The sequence below is a fragment of the Blennius ocellaris genome, assembly GCF_963422515.1.
Source record: "Blennius ocellaris genome assembly, chromosome: 8".
NCBI lineage: Eukaryota > Metazoa > Chordata > Actinopteri > Blenniiformes > Blenniidae > Blennius > Blennius ocellaris.
The window spans coordinates 30,184,460-30,209,820 of record NC_137657.1 but is presented as its reverse complement, the minus strand read 5'-3'; the positions used below and the strand labels follow the sequence as shown (position 1 = coordinate 30,209,820).

General features: G+C 47.7%; 2 protein-coding genes across 2 annotated transcripts; one reads left to right on the top strand and one right to left on the bottom strand.

Moving 5' to 3' along the window:
* Positions 1 to 993: 993 nt before the first annotated feature.
* On the bottom strand, positions 994 to 11,457 carry pbx2 (pre-B-cell leukemia homeobox 2). The gene is made up of 8 exons (XM_080500855.1): positions 11,190 to 11,457; positions 10,067 to 10,140; positions 8,480 to 8,724; positions 8,068 to 8,258; positions 7,147 to 7,282; positions 5,352 to 5,493; positions 3,401 to 3,486; positions 994 to 1,565 (listed from the first exon to the last, which is right to left on the bottom strand). The coding sequence occupies exons 1-8, from the start codon at positions 11,435 to 11,437 to the stop codon at positions 1,467 to 1,469; spliced, it is 1,221 nt and encodes a 406-aa protein (XP_080356981.1). The 5' UTR covers positions 11,438 to 11,457; the 3' UTR covers positions 994 to 1,466.
* Positions 11,458 to 12,983: 1,526 nt separating this feature from the next.
* On the top strand, positions 12,984 to 22,766 carry gpsm3 (G protein signaling modulator 3). Its single transcript, XM_080500389.1, has 5 exons — positions 12,984 to 13,113; positions 13,481 to 13,839; positions 13,917 to 14,076; positions 18,201 to 18,430; positions 20,666 to 22,766. Exons 2-5 carry the CDS (start codon positions 13,507 to 13,509, stop codon positions 20,822 to 20,824), a joined length of 882 nt encoding a protein of 293 aa, XP_080356515.1. The 5' UTR covers positions 12,984 to 13,113; positions 13,481 to 13,506; the 3' UTR covers positions 20,825 to 22,766.
* The last annotated feature ends 2,595 nt before the right edge of the window (positions 22,767 to 25,361 follow it).

The window sequence follows — 25,361 nt, the reverse complement described above, 5'->3', positions numbered from 1 at the left end:
TCATCCTGGGCCTCAGCTGAACTAGTGACTGGTACTAGTGAGTGGTACTAGTGACTACTGGCACTAGTGAGTGGTACTAGTCACTACTGGCACTAGTGAGTGGTACTAGTGACTACTGGTACTAGTGAGTGGTACTAGTCACTACTGGCATTAGTGAGTGGTACTAGTCACTACTGGTACTCGTGACGACTGGCACTAGTGAGTGGTACTAGTCACTACTGGCACTAGTGAGTGGTACTAGTGACGACTGGTACTAGTGAGTGGTACTAGTACTAGTGAGTGGTACTAGTGACTACTTGTACTAGTGAGTGGCACTAGTGACTACTGGTACTAGTGAGTGGTACTAGTGAGTGGTACTAGTGACTACTTGTACTAGTGAGTGGCACTAGTGACGACTGGTACTAGTGAGTGGTACTAGTACTAGTGAGTGGTACTAGTGACTACTTGTACTAGTGAGTGGCACTAGTGAGTGGTACCAGTGACTACTGGTACTAGTGAGTGGTACAAGTACTAGTGGCTGGTACTAGTAAGTGGTACTAGTGGCTGGCACTAGTGAGTGGTACTAGTGACGACTGGTACTAGTGACGACTGGTACTAGTGCGTGGTACTAGTACTAGTGAATGGTACTAGTGACTACTTGTACTAGTGAGTGGCACTAGTCACTACTGGCACTAGTGAGTGGTACTAGTGACTACTGGCACTAGTGAGTGGTACAAGTACTAGTGGCTGGTACTAGTGGCTACTGGTACTAGTAAGTGGTACTAGTGGCTGGCACTAGTGAGTGGTACTAGTGACGACTGGTACTCATGACTACTGGTAGTAGTGAGTGGTACTAGTACTAGTGACTACTGGTACTAGTGACTGGTACTGTGGCTACAGACAGAGTTCACCTCCACCCAGTAGGGCCGGGGTGGCCACGCCTCCACCCAGTAGGGCCGGGGTGGCCACACCTCCACCCAGTAGGGCCTGTTCAGGAATACAGCTGAAGCAGAATAAAGCTGTGAACAGTGTTTATTGTAAAAGAGGTAGAGGAGACAGTGATTCACTGTACAAAGACTTTACAGTAGAAAACAACAAACAAAAACAAACAACATGATCAGACTCACTTTACAGTAGAAAATGAGAAACAGTCTTTGGTTTTCTCTCTATTGCCTTTCATTCTGTCGTTCTGAGCTGCAAACAACAACAAGTCATCAAGAATATTAATCACCATGATAGAGCAGCCCCCCCCCCCCCCCCCCCCCAGTAACAAGTGGTGTAAAACAAACCCAACACACACACACACACACACACACACACACACACACACACACACACACACACACACACACACACACACACACACACACACACACACACACACACACACACACACACACACACACACACACACACACACACACACACACACACACACACACACACACGACAGCAGTGGAGTGTGAAGTCGTTCTCTGCCGTGGCGGTCAGGCGGAGGTGTCGCTGTGCGGGGGAGAGGCGCCCGGTGGGGGGGGGGAGGCGCCCGGTGGGGGGGGGGAGGTTCTGCCCGACCAGTTCCCGTTAGCCTGAGCAGCACAGAGAGACCAGCAGACGTCAGCCTCTCCTCTCCTCTCTTCTCCTCTCCTCTCCTCTCTTCTCACCGTTTACACATTAAACAGGACTGAAGAAGCAAAAGCACTCATTTTGAAATTCACTCTCCCTTTTCCTGACAGGCTTGACCTTTGACCTGCTCCAGGCTCACTGGAGTGCCCCACGCACACACACACACACACACACACACACACACACACACACACACACACACACACACACACACACACACACACACACACACACACACACACACACACACACACACACACACACACACACACACACACACACACACACACACACACACACACACACACACACACACACTTCTGGTGGGACGGTGTGGTTAGGGTAGACCAGACGGGGAATCTCACAAATCCAAGGCGCCTCCAGAGTCAACAACCCTGGCGGATGCAATGGCCATTGTTTGTGCTGTGTTTTCTTTTTCCTTTTAAAAAGAAGAGGCGTTGCTTCGTCATGACAACTTTGGATTTCTGACGCCACTACGTCACCTGGCTTTCTGATTGGCTCTGGTTCACAGCCAACAGGCTGGGAGGACCCCCCACGGTGAGAACTGGGGCCAGAACAACCCAGCATGTTGAAGATCCCCGGTCTCAGATCCTGACATGGTTCTGAACACACGAAGGAAGATCTGAGAAGATGATCTTATCTGGGTGTCCTGAAGATTGTGGGAAGGAGAGAATCGGGGACGAACTGGGCCTGCTTATCCTGCTGTGTGAACCGGGCTTTACCCTCGCCGGGTAGTGAACCGGGCTTTACCCTCGCTGGGTAGTGAACCGGGCTTTACCCTCGCTGGGTAGTGAACCGGGCTTTACCCTCGCCGGGTAGTGAACCGGGCTTTACCCTCGCCGGGTAGTGAACCGGGTAGTGAACCGGGCTTTACCCTCGCCAGGTAGTGAACCGGGTAGTGAACCGGGCTTTACCCTCGCCGGGTAGTGAACCGGGCTTTACCCTCGCCAGGTAGTGAACCGGGTAGTGAACCGGGCTTTACCCTCGCCGGGTAGTGAACCGGGCTTTACCCTCGCCGGGTAGTGAACCGGGCTTTACCCTCGCCGGGTAGTGAACCGGGCTTTACCCTCGCCGGGTAGTGAACCGGGCTTTACCCTCGCCGGGTAGTGAACCGGGTAGTGAACCGGGCTTTACCCTCGCCGGGTAGTGAACTGGGCTTTACCCTCGCCGGGTAGTGAACTGGGCTTTACCCTCGCCGGGTAGTGAACCGGGCTTTACCCTCGCCGGGTAGTGAACCGGGCAGTGAACCGGGCTTTACCCTCGCCGGGTAGTGAACTGGGCTTTACCCTCGCCGGGTAGTGAACTGGGCTTTACCCTCGCCGGGTAGTGAACCGGGCTTTACCCTCGCCGGGTAGTGAACCGGGCTTTACCCTCGCCGGGTAGTGAACCGGGCTTTACCCTCGCCGGGTAGTGAACCGGGCTTTACCCTCGCCGGGTAGTGAACCGGGTAGTGAACCGGGCTTTACCCTCGCCAGGTAGTGAACCGGGTAGTGAACCGGGCTTTACCCTCGCCGGGTAGTGAACTGGGCTTTACCCTCGCCGGGTAGTGAACCGGGCTTTACCCTCGCCGGGTAGTGAACCGGGCTTTACCCTCGCCGGGTAGTGAACCGGGCTTTACCCTCGCCGGGTAGTGAACCGGGCTTTACCCTCGCCGGGTAGTGAACTGGGCTTTACCCTCGCCGGGTAGTGAACCGGGCTTTACCCTCGCCGGGTAGTGAACCGGGCTTTACCCTCGCCGGGTAGTGAACTGGGCTTTAGGGTAGCGAAGGTTCCATACCTGAACTCCCATCTGGTAGGCCCCCTGCTCTCCGTTGACCCCCAGGAAAAGGTCTGCAGATCCCGGCAGGGAGAAAGACCCCGACCCTGAAGCAACAGCACAACATGTCACTACGCAGAATTCTACACAACATTTATTCACACTTGTCATTCACCTGCATCGGAATATAAACATTGATGTGAATCACCTGGAGACTTCATTGTTCCTGCAGGTTAAACTTCAGACCTTCTTAAGACTTAGAACTGAATTTAAAGCCTGTTTAAACCAGATTTCAGTCACACTACGTTGGGTCATAATTGGAACCGGGTCCACTAATGTCACTTTCTTTGCACATTTCCCAGAAAATCGAAACACAATATACAGCAAAAATGCTTTTTATGGAAACAAAACTTTAGTTTGGCCCCAATGGCTCATTTTGTAATGATTCTTTTTTGACCCATTAAAAAAAGCAAATGATGGTGATCCCTGGTCTAAAGACCTGCTGCAGACTGCTGGAGGAGTGTTGGTGGTCTAAACCCTGACCCTGGTCTAAAGACCTGCTGAAGCACAAAGGGTCCTGGATCCATTGGTAGAGCAGTTTTCTCTCAATCAGAATGTTGAAGGTTCGATTTCCATCTCTACCTGCCTACATGCCGAGGTGACTGTAGTGAGAGTGAGGGGTTCTATGTCTAACAGATGATGCCCTGGACCAGACTGGACCCTACCTGTGGAGTTGGGACTGTGGGGAGAGTCGTCCCTGGACCCTACCTATGGAGTTGGGGCTGTGGGGCGAGTCGTCCCTGGACCCTACCTATGGAGTTGGGACTGTGGGGAGAGTCGTCCCTGGACCCTACCTATGGAGTTGGGGCTGTGGGGCGAGTCGTCCCTGGACCCTACCTGTGGAGTTGGGGCTGTGGAGAGAGTCGTCCCTGGACCCTACCTATGGAGTTGGGACTGTGGAGAGAGTCGTCCCTGGACCCTACCTGTGGAGTTGGGACTGTGGAGAGAGTCGTCCCTGGACCCTACCTATGGAGTTGGGACTGTGGGGCGAGTCGTCCCTGGACCCTACCTGTGGAGTTGGGGCTGTGGGGCGAGTCGTCCCTGGACCCTACCTGTGGAGTTGGGACTGTGGAGAGAGTCGTCCCTGGACCCTACCTATGGAGTTGGGACTGTGGGGAGAGTCGTCCCTGGACCCTACCTGTGGAGTTGGGGCTGTGGGGCGAGTCGTCCCTGGACCCTACCTGTGGAGTTGGGGCTGTGGAGAGAGTCGTCCCTGGACCCTACCTATGGAGTTGGGACTGTGGAGAGAGTCGTCCCTGGACCCTACCTGTGGAGTTGGGACTGTGGAGAGAGTCGTCCCTGGACCCTACCTATGGAGTTGGGACTGTGGGGAGAGTCGTCCCTGGACCCTACCTATGGAGTTGGGACTGTGGGGCGAGTCGTCCCTGGACCCTACCTGTGGAGTTGGGACTGTGGAGAGAGTCGTCCCTGGACCCTACCTATGGAGTTGGGGCTGTGGGGCGAGTCGTCCCTGGACCCTACCTGTGGAGTTGGGACTGTGGAGAGAGTCGTCCCTGGACCCTACCTATGGAGTTGGGACTGTGGGGAGAGTCGTCCCTGGACCCTACCTATGGAGTTGGGGCTGTGGGGCGAGTCGTCCCTGGACCCTACCTATGGAGTTGGGACTGTGGGGAGAGTCGTCCCTGGACCCTACCTATGGAGTTGGGGCTGTGGGGCGAGTCGTCCATGGACCCTACCTGTGGAGTTGGGGCTGTGGGGCGAGTCGTCCCTGGACCCTACCTGTGGAGTTGGGACTGTGGAGAGAGTCGTCCCTGGACCCTACCTATGGAGTTGGGACTGTGGGGAGAGTCGTCCCTGGACCCTACCTATGGAGTTGGGGCTGTGGGGCGAGTCGTCCCTGGACCCTACCTGTGGAGTTGGGGCTGTGGGGCGAGTCGTCCCTGGACCCTACCTGTGGAGTTGGGGCTGTGGGGCGAGTCGTCCCCAAGCTGGTCCCCCAAAGTCGTCTTCATGGCGTACAGGCTGGCCTCTTCTTGGAACTTCCCGATGTTTTTCTTGTAGCGAATCCTCTTGTTCCCAAACCAGTTGGAGACCTTGCCAGAGCAGCGGAACCAAAGGAGATTGAAACCACATATTGCAGACCTGAACACAAGCAAAGCTCTGGGAGAGAAGCAAGACGGGACTTGATGGATCTCTGTCTGCACTTCACTGAGCTGCGTTACAATTCATCTAAACTCCTGATTACTGGACCATGAGCACCTGAACGCAACATAAAAGGTGATTTACTGTATGCATGATTAGCATTAGCCTGTAGCCGCCCCCCAGAGCTGGGATTAGCATTAGCCTGTACCCACCCTGGAGCTGGGATTAGCATTAGCCTGTACCCCCCCGGAGCTGGGATTAGCATTAGCCTGTACCCCCCCGGAGCTGGGATTGGCATTAGCCTGTACCCCCCTGGAGCTGGGGTTAGCATTAGCCTGTACCCCCCTGGAGCTGGGGTTAGCATTAGCCTGTACCCCCCTGGAGCTGGGGTTAGCATTAGAGTGATTAAATAATCAACTTCTTTCTAAGATTACCATAGAGAAACTAGATTAACACAGAGAAACTGGATTAATATAGAGAAACTGGATTAATATAGAGAAACTAGATTAACACAGAGAAACTGGATTAATATAGAGAAACTGGATTAATATAGAGAAACTGGATTACCATAGAGAAACTGGATTACCATAGAGAAACTGGATTACCATAGAGAAACTGGATTAACACAGAGAAACTGGATTAATATAGAGAAACTGGATTACCATAGAGAAAGTAGATTAACACAGAGAAACTGGATTAATATAGAGAAACTGGATTACCATAGAGAAAGTAGATTAACACAGAGAAACTGGATTAATATAGAGAAACTGGGTAACCATATAGAAACTAGATTACCATATAGAAACTAGATTAACACAGAGAAACTGGATTACCATAGAGAAACTTGATTAACACAGAGAAACTGGATTACCATAGAGAAACTTGATTAACACAGAGAAACTGGATTACCATATAGAAAGTAGATTAACACAGAGAAACTAGATTAACACAGAGAAACAGGGTTACCATAGAGGAACTAGATTAACACAGAGAAACTGGATTACCAGAGAGAAAGTAGATTAACAGAGAAACTGGATTACCAGAGAAACAGGATTACCATAGAGAAACTGGATTACCATAGAGGAACTAGATTACCATAGAGGAACTAGATTAACACAGAGAAACTAGATTACCATATAGGAACTAGATTAACACAGAGAAACTAGATTAACACAGAGAAACTGGATTACCATAGAGAAACTGGATTACCATAGAGAAACTAGATTAACACAGAGAAACTGGATTACCAGAGAGAAAGTAGATTAACACAGAGAAAGTAGATTAACACAGAGAAACTGGATTACCATAGAGGAACTAGATTAACACAGAGAAACTGGATTACCATAGAGGAACTAGATTAACACAGAGAAACAGGATTACCATAGAGAAACAGGATTACCAGAGAAACTGGATTACCATAGAGGAACTAGATTAACACAGAGAAACTGGATTACCATAGAGAAAGTAGATTAACACAGAGAAACTAGATTAACACAGAGAAACTAGATTACCTTAGGGGAACTAGATTAACACAGAGAAACTGGATTACCATAGAGGAACTAGATTAACACAGAGAAACTGGATTAGCAGAGAAGCTGGATTACCTGAGAGACAGTGATGCCACACTGCTTCCCCAGCTGCTCCTTGGCCTCCTCACTGGGGTAGGGGTTGGACAGGTGGGAGTAGAAATACTGGTTCAGGACTTCCGTGGCCTGTTTGCTAAAGTTGCGTCTCTTGCGCCTGCAGAGAAAGCATGAAGATCAAAATTTCTTGAGAAGGAATTTGATTAATTCTTGGTTTCTAAAAGTTGCACAGCGACAGTTTGAAAGCATTGTGCAGCTCCCCAGCGCCTTCAGGTTTTAGAACTGGGCTGTAGCAGCTGGATTCTCTTCACAACAGCCTGATGGATCTGTTGTTCTTCAGCCACCTTCTGCTTCGTGGTGAAAAAGCTTTGAGTGGACAGCAGTGGCCTGGAGGCTGGAGTCCCACAGTGGACCCAGCATGACCTCTGACCCCCACTAGCTCCCCACTGGAAACAGGAATCCCCCAGTACGTGATATTTCAGCTTGTGTTTCCTCTGGACTCCACAGAAGCTTCACAGTGAAGAAAAACCTGGTGGAAACAGCCACCAGCACCAATGTGCCTTCAAAATAAAAGGCTTCTCTCCACTGAAGTGTTTTATTTAACATGCACAAAACCAACTGGCACTTTTCCAGGAATCCCTCCTCCAGAAAAAAACATCTGTATGTACCAAATGTAATCGGACTACATTTCATTTTGTAATTTACCAGTAAAACCAAAGATTTACTTGATTAGTCGGGTTTGCCTCCCTGATCTTTGACATGGCAAAAGCTACGTAGTGCAGCAACAATATAAAAGCATGAAGCAGTCCTCAAAGGCTGCTATTATTAAAAATGCCTCAATTCAGTTGTCCCAGGAATGTGCTGCGCAGTCATACAAGTACATTTGATGTGTCAAACAGACAGAGAGGTTGTGGAACGCCAGCAGTAACACGCTGTGCACACCTTGCGTCGAGGAAACGGGACCTGAGGATCATGACGGCCTCGCAGGTGCTCTGCTTCAGCTGCGTCTGGATGGAGCTGAACTTCCGGTGGATGATGGCCACCATGCGCTCGATCTCGCGTGGCGTGACGGGACGCGTGCGAGACTGTTCCCTCAGCAGGTTCATGACGTGAGTGGTGAACTCGGTGCAGGCCTGAGGAAGAGCACACAGCCAAGACGTGAGCAAGACCACTGCAGCGCTACTCAGCCACTTTTCAACAACATCCAAGGCTGCAGAGTAGTTGTGATCCACCACCAACAAAAGTGAAAGTCTGTCCGAGACCCAACATGCTAGTGGATTAGCTGCTGGCAGGAAGCTAAAGCTCAGGCAAAGGTGTGCAGGCAGAGAGAGGACGTCCTGTGTCGACACGGTACCTGCTCATACTTCTCCAGCTCAGTGTGGTAGATACTGCCAATCTGGCTCAACTTGCTTTTGTAGTCGGAGTGCTCCAGCGAGCTGTCGGGCGACATCCCCCCCGAGCTGGTGGCGGCCGACACGGCGGCCGCCGCCCCGCCGCCCTTCTCCGGCCCGGCCACACCCTCCGCCAGCAGCATGTTGTCCAGACGCACCAGCTGGGGGTCCTGAGCTTCTTCCTCCTGGGTGCTCCTCATGGAGAGGCCTGCCAACCAGACACACTCTTTTCTTTAAAGCTTCTTCCAAAGGGACTGTCCACGACGTGGAGGGGGTGCTGAACCTGACTGGGTTCATACGGCTACGTGACGACCACACCGGATATCACAAACATCTCGTCATCACAAGGAAAACACCTGCAATGTGGATTGCAAAACTGCAAACTGAACTCCAATAAATTACTCTGGAAATTAAAAATGCCAGGATTTCCAAAAATGTGCAATCAACTTCCCGGTGGCTAGAAAATTAACAAACATAGAAAACATCGAACTGCAGATGCATATTGAATGCAAAGGAAAAAAGAAAATCAGCTGGGTAACTTAGAAGGAAAGAGGAGGAGTACTGATATCAACAAGATTAAAAAAGCAAAACAATGACTGAATGGCTAATTGCACAATTCTTGTGAATTAATGACAAAGTTGTGTAATTTCAAAGTGCATGGAAACATAATTGATCACGTTTCTTCAGTCTTTTAAAAAAACATTTATTCTGTGTGTTAATATCACAACAATCAAGTTGCAGCCTCATAAATACCATGTACAAGCCAAGAGTGGTCAACAAAGTCACAATACTTCACTAATCACTGCTTCAACTTTCATTCACACACAAACATCTGGATTTATTTCTCCTGGCAGCTGGTGAAGACGCCACGACAACACAGAACCTGCATTGAGAGTCGGTACTGTGGAGAACATCCTGCCTTCACAGCCGTTTAAACGTGTAGGATTATATGTGATGTGTTCGTACTTCTATCGGCACATTCAGTGTTTGATTTTAACTTCTTGAAATATTTCATATGTATTACTACCTGCCGCTTCTAATGTGCTTTTATCGTATTACATTCATATATGTGCTCTCTAACCGGCTGCTGTGACGTTTTAATTTCCCTCCGGGATCAATAAAGTAAATCTATCTATCTATGAAACAAGCTGTGAAGTGATTTTACCAGTTAACCAGGACTTCTTATGATGCTCAAATGTTGTATTAAATTACCTATAGCTCTCACTAATTAGCCTCTTTATTTATCACAGCTACATAGTTTTGTACCGACTTTAGTACCATGCTGTTGGAAACTAGATCAGTAACCTGAGTCGACACGGCCTCCATCATCCTGCACAATGACAACACCAGCTGCTGGCTTTAGTTCTAGTAGAACTGAACCATTATGTTGCTCAGAGAGCAAACAGTGACAGTCAACGTGGTGCACACGTCATATTGTTCACGATTTCATCCAGTCACACCATGTCAACACTATATAATAATGCCTCATGGGCCCAATGCAGCTCCAAACACACCTGAACCAACATTAAGTACCAGAAAACTAAATGCACCTGTTTTTTCTTTGACCTCGCACAAGACGCTGAACAACGCCGGCTTCATTCGGTGACAGTTGAGTGCATGTTTCCTGCAGTGCACAAGAGAAGAACAGTGTGTTAAATGGAATTACACATTCAGAGCACACAACATGCTATAAAATACCGTATAACTGTGCATTCTGCGCTCATATACTTACTTAAATTCACTAAACAAAGCAGATCGTAACCTAACAAGCGGTGTGAAGAAAAGCCTCATGATACAGAACATTTAACAAAGTATAGAGCACAAAATGTTGCTCAGCAATCTTTATTGCTGAGCAACATTTATTCTTTATTAAATATCAGTGTACACACATCGAAACAAAGAACTAGCATGATACATTTGTGTAAATTGAAAAGGCACTTCTTGTATCTGACGCTGAGGTGATGAAAGTGACTTTTAACACTTTCGTGTGAAAAGTGGGGCGAACACATGCTAAGAACCAAAACAAAGTGTGGCATTCTAACTTTAACCTAAACTATATCTACCGTAACCATAACTAAACCTAATTTAATCCCAATCTGAACCAATCCTAACGTAAACTGAACTAAACTAACCGAAATTAAACCAATGTAAGAAAACAAACAAACCAAGCAGCTGCTGTTAGCAAAGCTAACTTAGCAGAGGCTCGTCGTGGCTAAACGTGAGCGAGTTAACAGCGACAACAGCGGCTAAAGCGCCCGAATGTGTGGCAGCTCCTGGATCGTGGAGTTGTTCCAGTCGTGAAAATCTATTTTAAACTCTTAAACACGTTGTAAAGTGAAGCTCCGTGTGTTAGCACTCAGAGCTAGCAGTACGAGTTAGCCTAGCACGCTAAGGCTAACACTAGCTTTAATCATCCGCTTAAATACAAACGTTTTTCTTCAAACCATAAACTTTTGTCCTGACTGTTGCTAAATGTTTGTACTTTTAGTCGACGATAAAGTTGCTGTGGCCGCCAGTGAGCGGAGAATTTTAGCTGGCTCAGGAGCCAAACTAGAAGTTATGGAAACTTTGTTTCTTCGTCTGAAGCGCAAAAACCAGGAAAAGCAGGAAAAGCAGGGAAAAGCAGGAAAAGCAGGAAAACCCAGGAAAAGCAGGAAAAGCCCGGTGTCTCACTTCGCCTGCGCCTCGTCCAGACTCTGGTCGGTGATGGTCATGATCTGCTGCAGGATGTCTCCAATGTCTCTGCGGCTGTCGTGTCCGTTCTCTGTGGCTTCGAGGCCCGACTCCGCACCACCAGGCCGCTGCTGGGGGGGGTGGTGACCCGAGCTGAGGGCGTGCATCCCGGGGTGGCCGCTCACGCCGAGTCCCCGGCCGTTAGCGGGCCCGCTGCCCGACAGAGGCTGCTGCTGCTGCTGCAACATCTTCAGCGACGCACCGTGCCGACGACGACACGCCCGCGCGCACACACACACGCTACCACACACATACACACACACACGCCCCCAGCATGCGCCCCCGAGCGGCGGAGCGGGGAGCTGCACGGCGGCCGCTCCGCCCCAGCAGCGCCCCCGAGCGGCGGAGCGGGGAGCTGCACGGCGGCCGCTCCGCCCCAGCAGCGCCCCCGAGCGGCGGAGCGAGGAGCTGCAGCTGGGACGCTTCACTTGGAGTGTCACCTGATCTGATTCACGTGTGAAACATGAACTAACCCAGTGTTCCGCAGTAGCAGTTCCACTTTTAAGCTTTAAGTATTGCAAAAGATCAATAATTATTGATCCATCGATCCATGAAGGAGCTGCAGTCACCAGAGGGAAATAAATAAGTGACTGGAGCTGTGAAGGTTTGGGGTTTTAATTACAAACTATATTTTTCCATTCAGCTCCTATTCTGCTTCGTCCTGTACCCAGTTTGTTCATATTTTGAATTGTGATTTTTCCTGTTTATTACATTTATTTAAACGGCTATTGACCTTGTCCTGCTCCACCGACGTTACCTCGTCTTTTTTCCACAGACGATCATCTTTGCTGTCCACACCCCGGGGGTTGGATGGCACGAGCCGGGGTTTTAGAATGTACCCACTCTGGGACCCGTGTTCAAAAAGACCCAAGCTCACACTCCTAAAACGGCCTCGTGTGGACGACAGGCCAGAAACAGCCTGTTTGGGGGAACTGGTTTCATGGTGAGTTTCACATAGTGTAACATGGCATTTCACTTTTTGGAGCAGTGGTCTCACTGGTGTGATTTTATTTGACTTGTTGTTTGAGCCTGAAGTCAACAGGAAGTCAACAGGAAGTCAACAGGAAGTGGTGGAAACAGTGATGGAGGAGCAGCTTGTTTCAAGGTGCTGCTGCTTCACAGCTTCTTACCTGCAATCAGAGTGAGGGTGAGATACCTTGCTGGGGGGGGGGGGGGGTGTAGAGAGAGGCAGAGAGAGAGAGACAGTAAGAGAGAGCCAGTGAGGGAGAGAGAGAGAGAGAGAGAGAGAGACAAAGACACAGAGAGAGAGAGAGAGAGACAGTGAGAGAGAGCCAGTGAGGGAGAGAGAGAGAGACACACAGAGACAGAGAGAGAGAGAGAGAGACAGTGAGAGAGAGCCAGTGAGGGAGAGAGAGAGAGACACACACAGAGACACACAGAGAGAGAGAGAGAGAGAGAGACAGTGAGAGAGAGCCAGTGAGGGAGAGAGAGAGAGAGAGAGCCAGTGAGGGAGAGAGAGAGACACACATGCACAGAGACAGAGAGAGAGAGAGGCAGAGAGAGAGACACAGTGAGAGAGAGCCAGTGAGGGAGGAAGAGAGAGAGAGAGAGAGAGAGAGAGCTGGTGTTGAACCATCATATTATCAGGCAGCCTGTCACGTCAGATGAGGGCTGAAGAAACAGGCTGGGTTGTGGTAAGAGGAACAGGAAGAGAGAGACGAGGTGGAGGGGTGGAGGGGTGGAGGGGAGCGCCCGTCACGTCGGCAGTTGAAACCTCACTGAACACACTTCTTCTTCTCCTCTAACTTCTCCTCGGTGAAGTTCAGGCCAGCGAGAAAATGCTGAGCTCAGTTGGTGGTGACTGGAAGATATGAAGCTTTAAGGAGCTCCAAGGCTCTTCAAGGTAAGCTTGGAGTTATTCAAGGAAGGGTTAGGGTTAGAATCCAGAGGTTTTTTGGTCAAATTGTGATTTTATGGTTGAATATTGATTGGAAATCATGGATTAATAACAAGCAAGTCATCTCTGAACTTCCTTGTTGGACACTGTTGTTTTCACGCACATAACGAAAGACGTCAAAGTGGAACATCTGTAGGCGCCAACATGCCGGAACCTGCCGAACAGGTTCCTCACATAGTTCTGGTGGAGGAAAAGCAGCTGCTGGCCTGACATCTGTAAACACGTCATTCTAGACCACTGCAGTGGAAGTGGAGGCATTTCTGGCTCTGCTCTGTTGACACTGGATCTTTGACCTGCTCTGTCTTCCTGTCAGGGTTGGACACATCGACTGGCGCCAACATGGCCGACAAGGAGCGTCTCCTGGTCACGGAACCCGCCGCTGCAGTGCAGAGCTGCAGCCACCAACCCGCTCAGGAACAGGAAGAGGAACCGACCAGAGAGGACCGAGAGCCAGAGGCCAGTCCAGTGCCGCCGGCAGAACCGAGACAGACGGACATAGGAGGCGACGGACGCCAGGAAGCCGATGGACAGAGTGGGACCGTCGGAGACGTCCACAGGCAGACGCATGCGGTGGACGAGCAGTGCGAAGCTGGGAGATCACATGATGAGGACGAAGAGGACAGTCAGAGACAACCAGGGCGGGACACCGGGGGAGGGGCGGCTCGGGCTCAGGTTGGTTCCACCTTCCTCCTCTTGGCTTGTGGAAGATGGTTCTGCTCACACCAACAGAACCTCTGCTGTCCCTGCAGGCTCCAGGGCCCAGCCTGGACTTCCCCGAGGCCCTGTACGAGCTGCTCTGCACCCTGCAGGAGGGCCGGAGGCTCAACGACCAGCGCTGCTCCTTCAGGCTGGACGTCCCGAGGCGGCGCTGCCACTCCGAGCCCAACGCCAACAAGCCCGCCAGCAGAGGTACAGTCTTTCACTCCTCAGGTCACCGTGTGTCCACTATCACCTGTCAATCACACCTAGACACTAGGACCTGGCAGCTGGAGCTCCTCAACCAATACACACTGAACCACAAGCTGGACACTGAAAGAAGAAGAACCAGGAAACCACCAGTCATCCCTCAATACTGGGCTTTTAATTTGAAATAACAACGTTCCAGACAGATTCCTGATGGATATCAACAGGATGACCTTTCTGCTGGAGTTCCTCTGGACAAACTGAGGAGCTGCTTGGTTGGACTCTCAGACCAAATCTGTGTAGTACCACACTTTACTACTTTGTTACTTTGTTACTTTATTACTTTATTACTTTATTACTTTACTACTTTATTACTTTACTACTTTATTACTTTATTACTTTATTACTTTACTACTTTATTACTTTATTACTTTATTACTTTATTACTTTACTACTTTATTACTTTATTACTTTATTACTTTACTACTTTATTACTTTACTACTTTATTACTTTATTACTTTATTACTTTATTACTTTATTACTTTACTACTTTATTACTTTATTACTTTATTACTTTACTACTTTATTACTTTATTACTTTACTACTTTATTACTTTATTACTTTATTACTTTATTACTTTATTACTTTACTACTTTATTACTTTATTACTTTATTACTTTATTACTTTATTACTTTACTACTTTATTACTTTATTACTTTATTACTTTACTACTTTATTACTTTATTACTTTATTACTTTACTACTTTATTACTTTATTACTTTACTACTTTATTACTTTATTACTTTACTACTTTATTACAACATTCTATTGGTTCCCACGTGAGCTGACAGTCAACAGAAAGTTCACCTGGTGCCACGGACTGCTGGAAGTTCACCTGGTGCCACAGATGACTGGAAGTTCACCTGGTGCCACGGACTGCTGGAAGTTCACCTGGTGCCACGGACTGCTGGAAGTTCACCTGGTGCCACGGACTGCTGGAAGTTCACCTGGTGCCACAGACTGCTGGAAGTTCACCTGGTGCCACGGACTGCTGGAAGTTCACCTGGTGTCATGGACTGCTGGAAGTTCACCTGGTGCCACAGATGACTGGAAGTTCACCTGGTGCCACGGACTGCTGGAATTTCACCTGGTGTCATGGACTGCTGGAAGTTCACCTGGTGCCACAGACTGCTGGAAGTTCACCTGGTGCCACGGACTGCTGGAAGTTCACCTGGTGCCACAGATGACTGGAAGTTCACCTGGTGCCACGGACTGCTGGAAGTTCACCTGGTGTCATGGACTGCTGGAAGTTCACCTGGTGCCACAGATGACTGGAAGTTCACCTGGTGCCACGGACTGCTGGAAGTTCACCTGGTGCCACAGATGACTAGAAGTTCACCTGGTGCCACGGATGACTGGAAGTTCACCTGGTGCCACGGACTGCTGGAAGTTCACCTGGTGCCATGGACTGCTGGAAGTTCACCTGGTGCCATGGACTGCTGGAAATTCACCTGGTGCCATGGACTGCTGGAAGTTCACCTGGTGCCATGGACTGCTGGAAGTTCACCTGGTGCCACAGATGACTGGAAGTTCACCTGGTGCCACAGACTGCTGGAAGTTCACCTGGTGCCACAGATGACTGGAAGTTCACCTGGTGCCACGGACTGCTGGAAGTTCACCTGGTGCCACAGATGACTGGAAGTTCACCTGGTGCCACGGATGACTGGAAGTTCACCTGGTGCCACAGATGACTGGAAGTTCACCTGGTGCCACAGACTGCTGGAAGTTCACCTGGTGCCACAGATGACTAGAAGTTCACCTGGTGCCACGGATGACTGGAAGTTCACCTGGTGCCACGGACTGCTGGAAGTTCACCTGGTGCCATGGACTGCTGGAAGTTCACCTGGTGCCACAGATGACTGGAAGTTCACCTGGTGCCACGGACTGCTGGAAGTTCACCTGGTGCCACAGATGACTGGAAGTTCACCTGGTGCCACGGATGACTGGAAGTTCACCTGGTGCCATGGACTGCTGGAAATTCACCTGGTGCCACAGATGACTGGAAGTTCACCTGGTGCCATGGACTGCTGGAAGTTGACCTGGTGCCACAGATGACTGGAAGTTCACCTGGTGCCACGGACTGCTGGAAGTTCACCTGGTGCCACGGACTGCTGGAAGTTCACCTGGTGCCACGGATGACTGGAAGTTCACCTGGTGCCGAGGTGAACATCCACTGTTCACTGCAGGGAGCATCAGCTGATGCCAGCTGAAGCAAGGCTCTGTACAAAATCCCTACATGCAGAGGCAGAACATGCAAACTACTGTTGCTTTGAACAAGGATCCTGTGGCTGTGAGCCCAGAAGGCAAACCACTGCACCACCGCTTGGCCCCACATTATAAAGTGATGTGATGAAGTAATAATCAGTACTTCCAGCCTGTTTGAAGGTAACAACTGGATCCACCTTGAAGCCCTGAAGTCAAACTGGTTCATCTAGGTCTACATGTTCCACCAGCTGAGGCCGAAACCCAAACCACTGGAGGAGGAACGTTCAAGATGATCCACTGAGATCCAGGAGGAACGTTCAAGATGATCCCATGAGATCCAGGAGGAACGTTCAAGATGATCCACTGAGATCCAGGAGGAACGTTCAAGATGATCCCATGAGATCCAGGAGGAACGTTCAAGATGATCCACTGAGATCCAGGAGGAACGTTCAAGATGATCCCATGAGATCCAGGAGGAACGTTCAAGATGATCCAATGAGATCCAGGAGGAACGTTCAAGATGATCCCATGAGATCCAGGAGGAACGTTCAAGATGATCCAATGAGATCCAGGAGGAACGTTCAAGATTATCCAATGAGATCCAGGAGGAACGTTCAAGATGATCCAATGAGATCCAGGAGGAACGTTCAAGATGATCCCATGAGATCCAGGAGGAACGTTCAAGATGATCCCATGAGATCCAGGAGGAACGTTCAAGATGATCCAATGAGATCCAGGAGGAACGTTCAAGATGATCCAATGAGATCCAGGAGGAACGTTCAAGATGATCCCATGAGATCCAGGAGGAACGTTTAAACCAGGTGTGTCCAAGTTGGGTCCTGGAGGCCCCTATCCTACATGTTTCAGTTCTCACCCTGCTTCGTCTACCTGGAACTAATGATGATGTCATCACCCTGCTTCAGCATACCTGGATCTAATGATGATGTCATCACCCTGCTTCAGCATACCTGGATCTAATGATGATGTCATCACCCTGCTTCAGCATACCTGGATCTAATGATGATGTCATCACCCTGCTTCAGCACACCTGGATCTAATGATGATGTCATCACCGTGCTTCAGCACACCTGGATCTAATGATGATGTCATCACCCTACTTCAGCACACCTGGATCTAATGATGATGTCATCACCGTGCTTCAGCACACCTGGATCTAATGATGATGTCATCACCCTGCTTCAGTCTACCTGGAACTATTGATGATGTCATCACCCTGCTTCAGCACACCTGGATCTAATGATGATGTCATCACCGTGCTTCAGCACACCTGGATCTAATGATGATGTCATCACCGTGCTTCAGCACACCTGGATCTAATGATGATGTCATCACCCTGCTTCAGCACACCTGGATCTAATGATGATGTCATCACCCTGCTTCAGCACACCTGGACCTAATGATGATGTCATCACCGTGCTTCAGCACACCTGGACCTAATGATGATGTCATCACCCTGCTTCAGCACACCTGGATCTAATGATGATGTCATCACCCTGCTTCAGCACACCTGGATCTAATGATGATGTCCTCCAGGACCGAGGCTAGACACACCTGGTTTAAGAAGATCCAATGAGTCCAACCCGAGTCACTTACACGTCTGGAGGTTCTAGATCAGCTCACCCTGAGCCACTGACACGTCTGGAGGTTCTAGATCAGCTCACTCTGAGTCACTGACACATCTGGAGGTTCTAGATCAGCTCACTCTGAGTCACTGACACGTCTGGAGGTTCTAGATCAGCTCACTCTGAGTCACTGACACGTACTAGAAGCAGTTTGACAGTTCAAGCTTTTCCTTCATGAAGCTTTGACCTTTGACCTTGTCGCTCTGGTCTTGTCGCAGTGGTGTTCTCCTCCATGACCTCCCTGCAGAAGGAGGAGTTCTTCGAGCTGGTGGCCACGGCTCAAGGCCGGCGGCTCGATGACCAGCGGGCGAAGCTCGGGAGGAGAACTGCGCCCAAACCCAAGGGGCGGAGCTTCAGAGGCAGCGTCAAGCAGCTCTCCTTCATCAGAAAGCCTACAGCAGCGCCAGCGCCCAGAGAGGACCTGTACAACATGATCCTCACCACACAGGTCGGTCAATCAATACATTCATCAACTCACCAATACACCAATCAATACATTAATCAATTCATCAATCAATACATCAATCAATTCATCAATACACGAATCAATTCATCAATCAATTCATCAATCAATTCATCAATACACCAATCAATACATTAATCAATTCATCAATCAATACATCAATCAATTCATCAATACATCAATCAATTCATCAATACACCAATCAATTCAGTTTTGATAAAGCAGGTTCAGGATCCAACCAGCCAGAACATTAGGACCACTGGACTGTAGTGACCAGGGACCAGCCAGAACATTAGGACCACTGGACTGTAGTGACCAGGGACCAGCCAGAACATTAGGACCACTGGACTGTAGTGACCAGGGACCAGCCAGAGCATTAGGACCACTGGACTGTAGTGACCAGGGACCAGCCACAACATTAGGACCACTGGACTGTAGTGACCAGTGACCAGCCAGAACATTAGGACCACTGGACTGTAGTGACCAGGGACCAGCCAGAGCATTAGGACCACTGGACTGTAGTGACCAGGGACCAGCCAGAACATTAGGACCACTGGACTGTAGTGACCAGGGACCAGCCAGAGCATTAGGACCACTGGACTGTAGTGACCAGTGACCAGCCAGAGCATTAGGACCACTGGACTGTAGTGACCAGGGACCAGCCAGAGCATTAGGACCACTGGACTGTAGTGACCAGGGACCAGCCAGAGCATTAGGACCACTGGACTGTAGTGACCAGGGACCAGCCACAACATTAGGACCACTGGACTGTAGTGACCAGGGACCAGCCAGAACATTAGGACCACTGGACTGTAGTGACCAGGGACCAGCCAGAACATTAGGACCACTGGACTGTAGTGACCAGGGACCAGCCAGAGCATTAGGACCACTGGACTGTAGTGACCAGGGACCAGCCAGAACATTAGGACCACTGGACTGTAGTGACCAGTGACCAGCCAGAGCATTAGGACCACTGGACTGTAGTGACCAGGGACCAGCCAGAACATTAGGACCACTGGACTGTAGTGACCAGGGACCAGCCAGAGCATTAGGACCACTGGACTGTAGTGACCAGGGACCAGCCAGAGCATTAGGACCACTGGACTGTAGCGACCAGTGAACAGCCACAACATTAGGACCACTGGACTGTAGTGACCAGGGACCAGCCAGAGCATTAGGACCACTGGACTGTTTCCCCTGTTTCTAAACAGGGGATACCAGCTATTTCTAAACCAGTGATACCAGCTATTTCTAAACCAGTGATACCAGCTATTTCTAAACCAGTGATACCAGCTATTTCTAAACAGGGGATACCAGCTATTTCTAAACAGGGGATACCAGCTATTTCTAAACCAGTGATACCAGCTATTTCTAAACAGGTGATACCAGCTATTTCTAAACCAGTGATACCAGCTATTTCTAAACCAGTGATACCAGCTATTTCTAAACAGGGGATACCAGCTATTTCTAAACCAGTGATACCAGCTATTTCTAAACCAGTGATACCAGCTATTTCTAAACAGGCGATACCAGCTATTTCTAAACCAGTGATACCAGCTATTTCTAAACAGGTGATACCAGCTATTTCTAAACAGGGGATACCAGCTATTTCTAAACAGGTGATACCAGCTATTTCTAAACAGGGGATACCAGCTATTTCTAAACCAGTGATACCAGCTATTTCTAAACAGGTGATACCAGCTATTTCTAAACAGGGGATACCAGCTATTTCTAAACAGGGGATACCAGCTATTTCTAAACAGGGGATACCAGCTATTTCTAAACCAGTGATACCAGCTATTTCTAAACAGGGGATACCAGCTATTTCTAAACCAGTGATACCAGCTATTTCTAAACCAGTGATACCAGCTATTTCTAAACAGGGGATACCAGCTATTTCTAAACAGGGGATACCAGCTATTTCTAAACCAGTGATACCAGCTATTTCTAAACCAGTGATACCAGCTATTTCTAAACCAGTGATACCAGCTATTTCTAAACAGGGGATACCAGCTATGTGTTTCTGAAAGCCTGAATGTCTCCACACACTCTGGAATCTCTTCCTTTGAGCTGCTTGAAATCACACTTTTTCAATCCTGGGCCAGTTCTGGTGTGGTTCACTGGTCTGGTGGACCAGGAGAGGATCTGTTGTGGTTCACTGGTGTGGTGGACCAGGAGAGGGTCTGTACTGAAGCAGAGTGTGTGTTGTGTTGCTGCCAGGCCCAGGGCCGACTGGAGGACCAGCGCAGCCGGGCGCCAGGGCCCATGGATGACGAGGACTTCTTCTCGCTGCTGGTCCGGGTCCAGGGGGGCCGGATGGAGGAGCAACGAACGGAGCCGCCACTGGTCCTGCTGCAGGCCGCAGACCTCCAGCTGTGAACACCTTTCACCTCGTTGTGCTGCTGCAGTCCAGGAAGTGTTAGCTGAAACATGTTTTAAACAGGTTCTAGTTAGTTTGGTTTCCCTGATCAACCACTGTTGTGCTGGATGTGTTTTTCTTACTGCTTTTAATTTCTGAATCTTGATGCAAAAATTATTGCAATCTAATTGCAGGATGTGCTTGTTCCTGACACGGGACTGATCTTCATTGCTCTCCTTATTTGTACAGTTGCTAATGTAAGACAGCAGGAGTGGCGATGAGGGATCAGATCTTCAGGACCTCACAGACCTCCACTGTACTGGAATACAATATATTCAACTAGCATTGGAGCTCCGTCTAGCAGTTTGTCCAACGCAGCAATGAAAACCAGAAATTAAACAATGAATGCACATGCTTTCTTTTTCTTTCATTTTGGATCAAAATCAGCTGTTGGAGTCGCTTCACCACTTTTCTTCTTGATGGAAACTGTCAAGTGGCCAACAAAGCAACGACAAGGTGATATTTGACATCAAATAATGGAGTTAATGAGAAGTATTCTGCGTCACACCACTCCAAACCCGGCAAAGACACTGAACTATGAGCAGGATTTCTAGAAATACAATCATACATTTCTTCAGTATCTGTGTGTATCTTGAGTTGTGTGTCTGTGATGAGATCAGTGTGTGTTTAGATGTGTGCCAACAAGGATCCATGTCAAAACTGAGACGAGATGTGTGTGTGTGTGTGTAACACTACTTGTGTGTGTGCACAGCCCAGTGTTACAGTGGCGCTTCCTGCAACGTCTCCTTGAATTGGAGGTTTGTTTGTGAGGCTGCTGAGTTTAGTTCCCCTCGCTGAAGGCTGATTCGTCGCCATGACAACAAGAAGAAAGCTCAGAATGGTCAAAAAGGTCATTTCCTGTGTCCAGCTCCTTCAGTTTGACACTTCCAACCATCCTGCTGAAACTTCCGCACTGCCGTGTGCTGCTCATGGTGTTCCTACCCGCTAATAACTCTCACTCATATTTTAACCCTATATATCTGGTAACATGGCTACTGGGTGAGCGCCGCTGCTCGTTCACATGTCTGAGGCATTCTGATGTGATGCACCTGAAACAAACCAGACCAACATGGCGGCTCTTTCATTAATGAAACAGTTCCAAGAAATGTCTGAAAGCACTAGAGGAGAGATATAAACTGCATTTGAAAAGTTAAAACACCGCTTCACAGATGTGTAGCTGCTGTGAGGGGGCGTGGCCTGTTGTGAGAGGGCGTGGCTTGTGAGTTCCACAGCTTCTCCTCGGAGTGTGAACTGTCCTGTCAGCTGGCTGACATCACAGCCGAATTTATTTTCTTGTTCTTGTGGCTTCAAAAAGGAAGGATGGAGAAGGAAGGAATGTCTGAGTAGAAACACAGAAAACCTGCTGAGCAAACAAAAGTGCAATTACTTCTAGTGACACATTTCGATCGTATAAATCTAAAATCTAATGAACAAATCACTGTCTACATGAATGCAACAATGATGGTATATAGATCATGTGTTCCATTATTATAGTTCTTGGGGTGTAAAGATGGTGGCAGCCATGACGGTTTGGTCCTCTGAAGACTCAGGCCACAATTCCACCTACAAAAATTCCTATTTTCTCCTGTACGTTTACAAGAAAATCTTCATTTACACCCACTTGTTTACAAAGACAATCTTTAGTTACACGTCATTGCAGGGCCTTAAGTGGGCTGGTATGCTCAGGTACGCAGTACCAGCACTTTTAAACTCTACTCAACGTACCGGGACTTTCCATACCTTCCAGACTATAGAAGCTTTTCTTTGAAGTGGATTCACTGCAGCTTTCTTTTCACAAGTACACACTTAAATGACACCCAATACATGTAATACTGTAGTGTCCAGGCCATTAAAAAGAAAAGCTCCACAGGGACAGAAAAGTGTATGTGAAGCTGGTGTGAAGTCACATCCACTCATCTCTCACTCTCACTCTTGTCTATGTCTAAATCTATTGTAAATCTAAATATGCAATATACTGTACTTACAACATGTATTTCTAATGTTTTTGTACTACTATAATAAAGCAGCTGCTGGGTTCTTTCACACTGAACAGCACATCCTGTTTCCGTCTCTTGTGAGTGTGACGGACTGACTGACAGCCCATTGGCCACACAAAGCTCATCTTCATTTAGAACTGATGGTTGATTAACACACAACTAGCAACATGTGACCAGAACATGTGAGCAACGCTGGAGGAACTGAGCAAAAGCAAGTTAAGCAACATCCCTTTTCAGCAACGTGTGAAAGAGTGAAACAGGAAGAAAACGACAACAAACCATGAAAACTTTTCTCACTTCCACTTTCTGTAGAACCAAGAGATTTATTAAGGAGAGACCATGTGTCAATCTCTCTCTCTCTCTCTCTCTCTCTCTCTCTCTCTCTCTCTCTCTCTCTCTCTCTCTCTCTATCAATCTATCTGTCTATCTATCTATCTATCTCTCCATCTCTCCATCTCTCTATCTCTCTATCTCTCTATCTATCGATTGATCTATCTATCTATCTATCTATCTATCTATCTATCTATCTATCTATCTATCCATCTGTCTGTCTATCTGTCTATCTATCTATCTATCTGTCTGTCTGTCTGTCTGTCTGTCTGTCTGTCTGTCTGTCTGTCTGTCTGTCTGTCGGTCGGTCGGTCGGTCGGTCGGTCGGTCGGTCGATCGATCTATCTATCTATCTATCTATCTATCTATCTATCTATCTATCTATCTATCTATCTATCTATCTATCTATCTATCTATCTATCTATCTATCTATCTATCTATCTATCTATCTATCTATCTATCTATCTATCTATCTATCTATCTAGCTATCTAGCTAGCTAGCTATCTATCTATCTATCTATCTATCTATCTATCTCCCTGTTTTTAAAAATATATATGAGCACATGAATAGTAACTTGAAGTAAGAATGATAGAGTGAAATGAGTGAAAACATGAGGACTGTGTGGGATCAATGTTGTGCAACAGGAAGTGATTGTGAAGCAGGAATGATTGTGAAGCAGGAAGTGATTGTGAACCAGGAAGTGAATCTGAATCTGGAAGTGATTGTGCAACAGGAAGTGATTGTGAAGCAGGAAGTGATTGTGAACCAGGAAGTGAATCTGAATCAGGAAGTGATTGTGCATCAGGAAGTGATTGTGAAGCAGGAAGTAATTGTGAAGCAGGAAGTGATTGTGAAGCAGGAAGTGATTGTGAAGCAGGAAGCAATTGAGAATCAGGAAGTGATTGATAATCAGGAACTGATTGTGAAGCAGGAAGTGATTGTGAAGCAGGAAGTAATTGTGAAGCAGGAAGTGATTGTGAAGCAGGAAGTGATTGTGAAGCAGGAAGTAATTGAGAATCAGGAAGTGATTGTGAAGCAGGAAGTGATTGAGAATCAGGAAGTGATTGAGAATCAGGAAGTAATTGAGAATCAGGAAGTGATTGTGAAGCAGGAAGTGATTATGAATCTGGAAGTGATTGTGAAGCAGGAAGTGATTGTGAAGCAGGAAGTGATTGTGAAACAGGAAGTGATTGAGAATCAGGAAGTAATTGAGAATCAGGAAGTGATTGAGAATCAGGAAGTGATTGAGAATCAGGAAGTGATTGAGAATCAGGAAGTGATTGAGAAACAGGAAGTGATTGAGAATCAGGAAGTGATTGTGAAGCAGGAAGTGATTGTGAAGCAGGAAGTGATTGTGAAACAGGAAGTGATTGAGAATCAGGAAGTGATTGAGAATCAGGAAGTGATTGAGAATCAGGAAGTGATTGAGAATCAGGAAGTGATTGAGAATCAGGAAGTGATTGAGAAACAGGAAGTGATTGAGAATCAGGAAGTGATTGTGAAGCAGGAAGTGATTGTGAAGCAGGAAGTGATTGTGAAACAGGAAGTGATTGAGAATCAGGAAGTGATTGAGAATCAGGAAGTGATTGAGAATCAGGAAGTGATTGAGAAACAGGAAGTGATTGAGAATCAGGAAGTGATTGAGAATCAGGAAGTGATTGTGAATCAGGAAGTGATTGTGAAGCAGGAAGTGATTGAGAAGCACCTCTGATACTAATGATTATTGGAAATACAACGCACACGTTGACGTCATCAGAGGATGGGGGTGTTTATTAATAAATTGAAGAATCTTCTCCTTGTCCAACATATAACGATCTGTGAGAGAAGAAGCACAGCAGCTTCTCCAACTATCCGATATTGATTGATTGATTCAATCCATTCAATTGACAGTAAAAGGTGGGACCGGGGGGGCCAGGGGACCATATATGATATAATGTAATATAATATAATATAATATAATATAATATAATATAATATAATATAATATAATATAATATAATATAATATAATATAATTTAATATAATATAATATAATATAATATAATATAATATCATATCATATCATATCATATCATATCATATCATATCATATCATATCATATCATATCATGTAATGTAATGTAATGTTATATTATATGATATGATATGATATGATATGATATGATATGA

What these genes read in the sequence shown, in the direction of transcription:
- pbx2 (XM_080500855.1), bottom strand. Translation starts at nt 11,437, where the DNA reads ATGTTGCAGCAGCAGCAGCAGCCTCTGTCGGGCAGCGGGCCCGCTAAC. An exon ending in CTGGACGAGGCGCAGGCGAA is followed by an intron (nt 10,141 to 11,189) that starts GTGAGACACCGG and finishes TGTGCACTGCAG; the next exon opens with GAAACATGCACTCAACTGTC. An exon ending in TCCCGTTTCCTCGACGCAAG is followed by an intron (nt 7,283 to 8,067) that starts GTGTGCACAGCG and finishes CTTTCTCTGCAG; the next exon opens with GCGCAAGAGACGCAACTTTA.
- gpsm3 (XM_080500389.1), top strand. Translation starts at nt 13,507, where the DNA reads ATGGCCGACAAGGAGCGTCTCCTGGTCACGGAACCCGCCGCTGCAGTG. An exon ending in CAACAAGCCCGCCAGCAGAG is followed by an intron (nt 14,077 to 18,200) that starts GTACAGTCTTTC and finishes GTCTTGTCGCAG; the next exon opens with TGGTGTTCTCCTCCATGACC. An exon ending in ACATGATCCTCACCACACAG is followed by an intron (nt 18,431 to 20,665) that starts GTCGGTCAATCA and finishes TGTTGCTGCCAG; the next exon opens with GCCCAGGGCCGACTGGAGGA.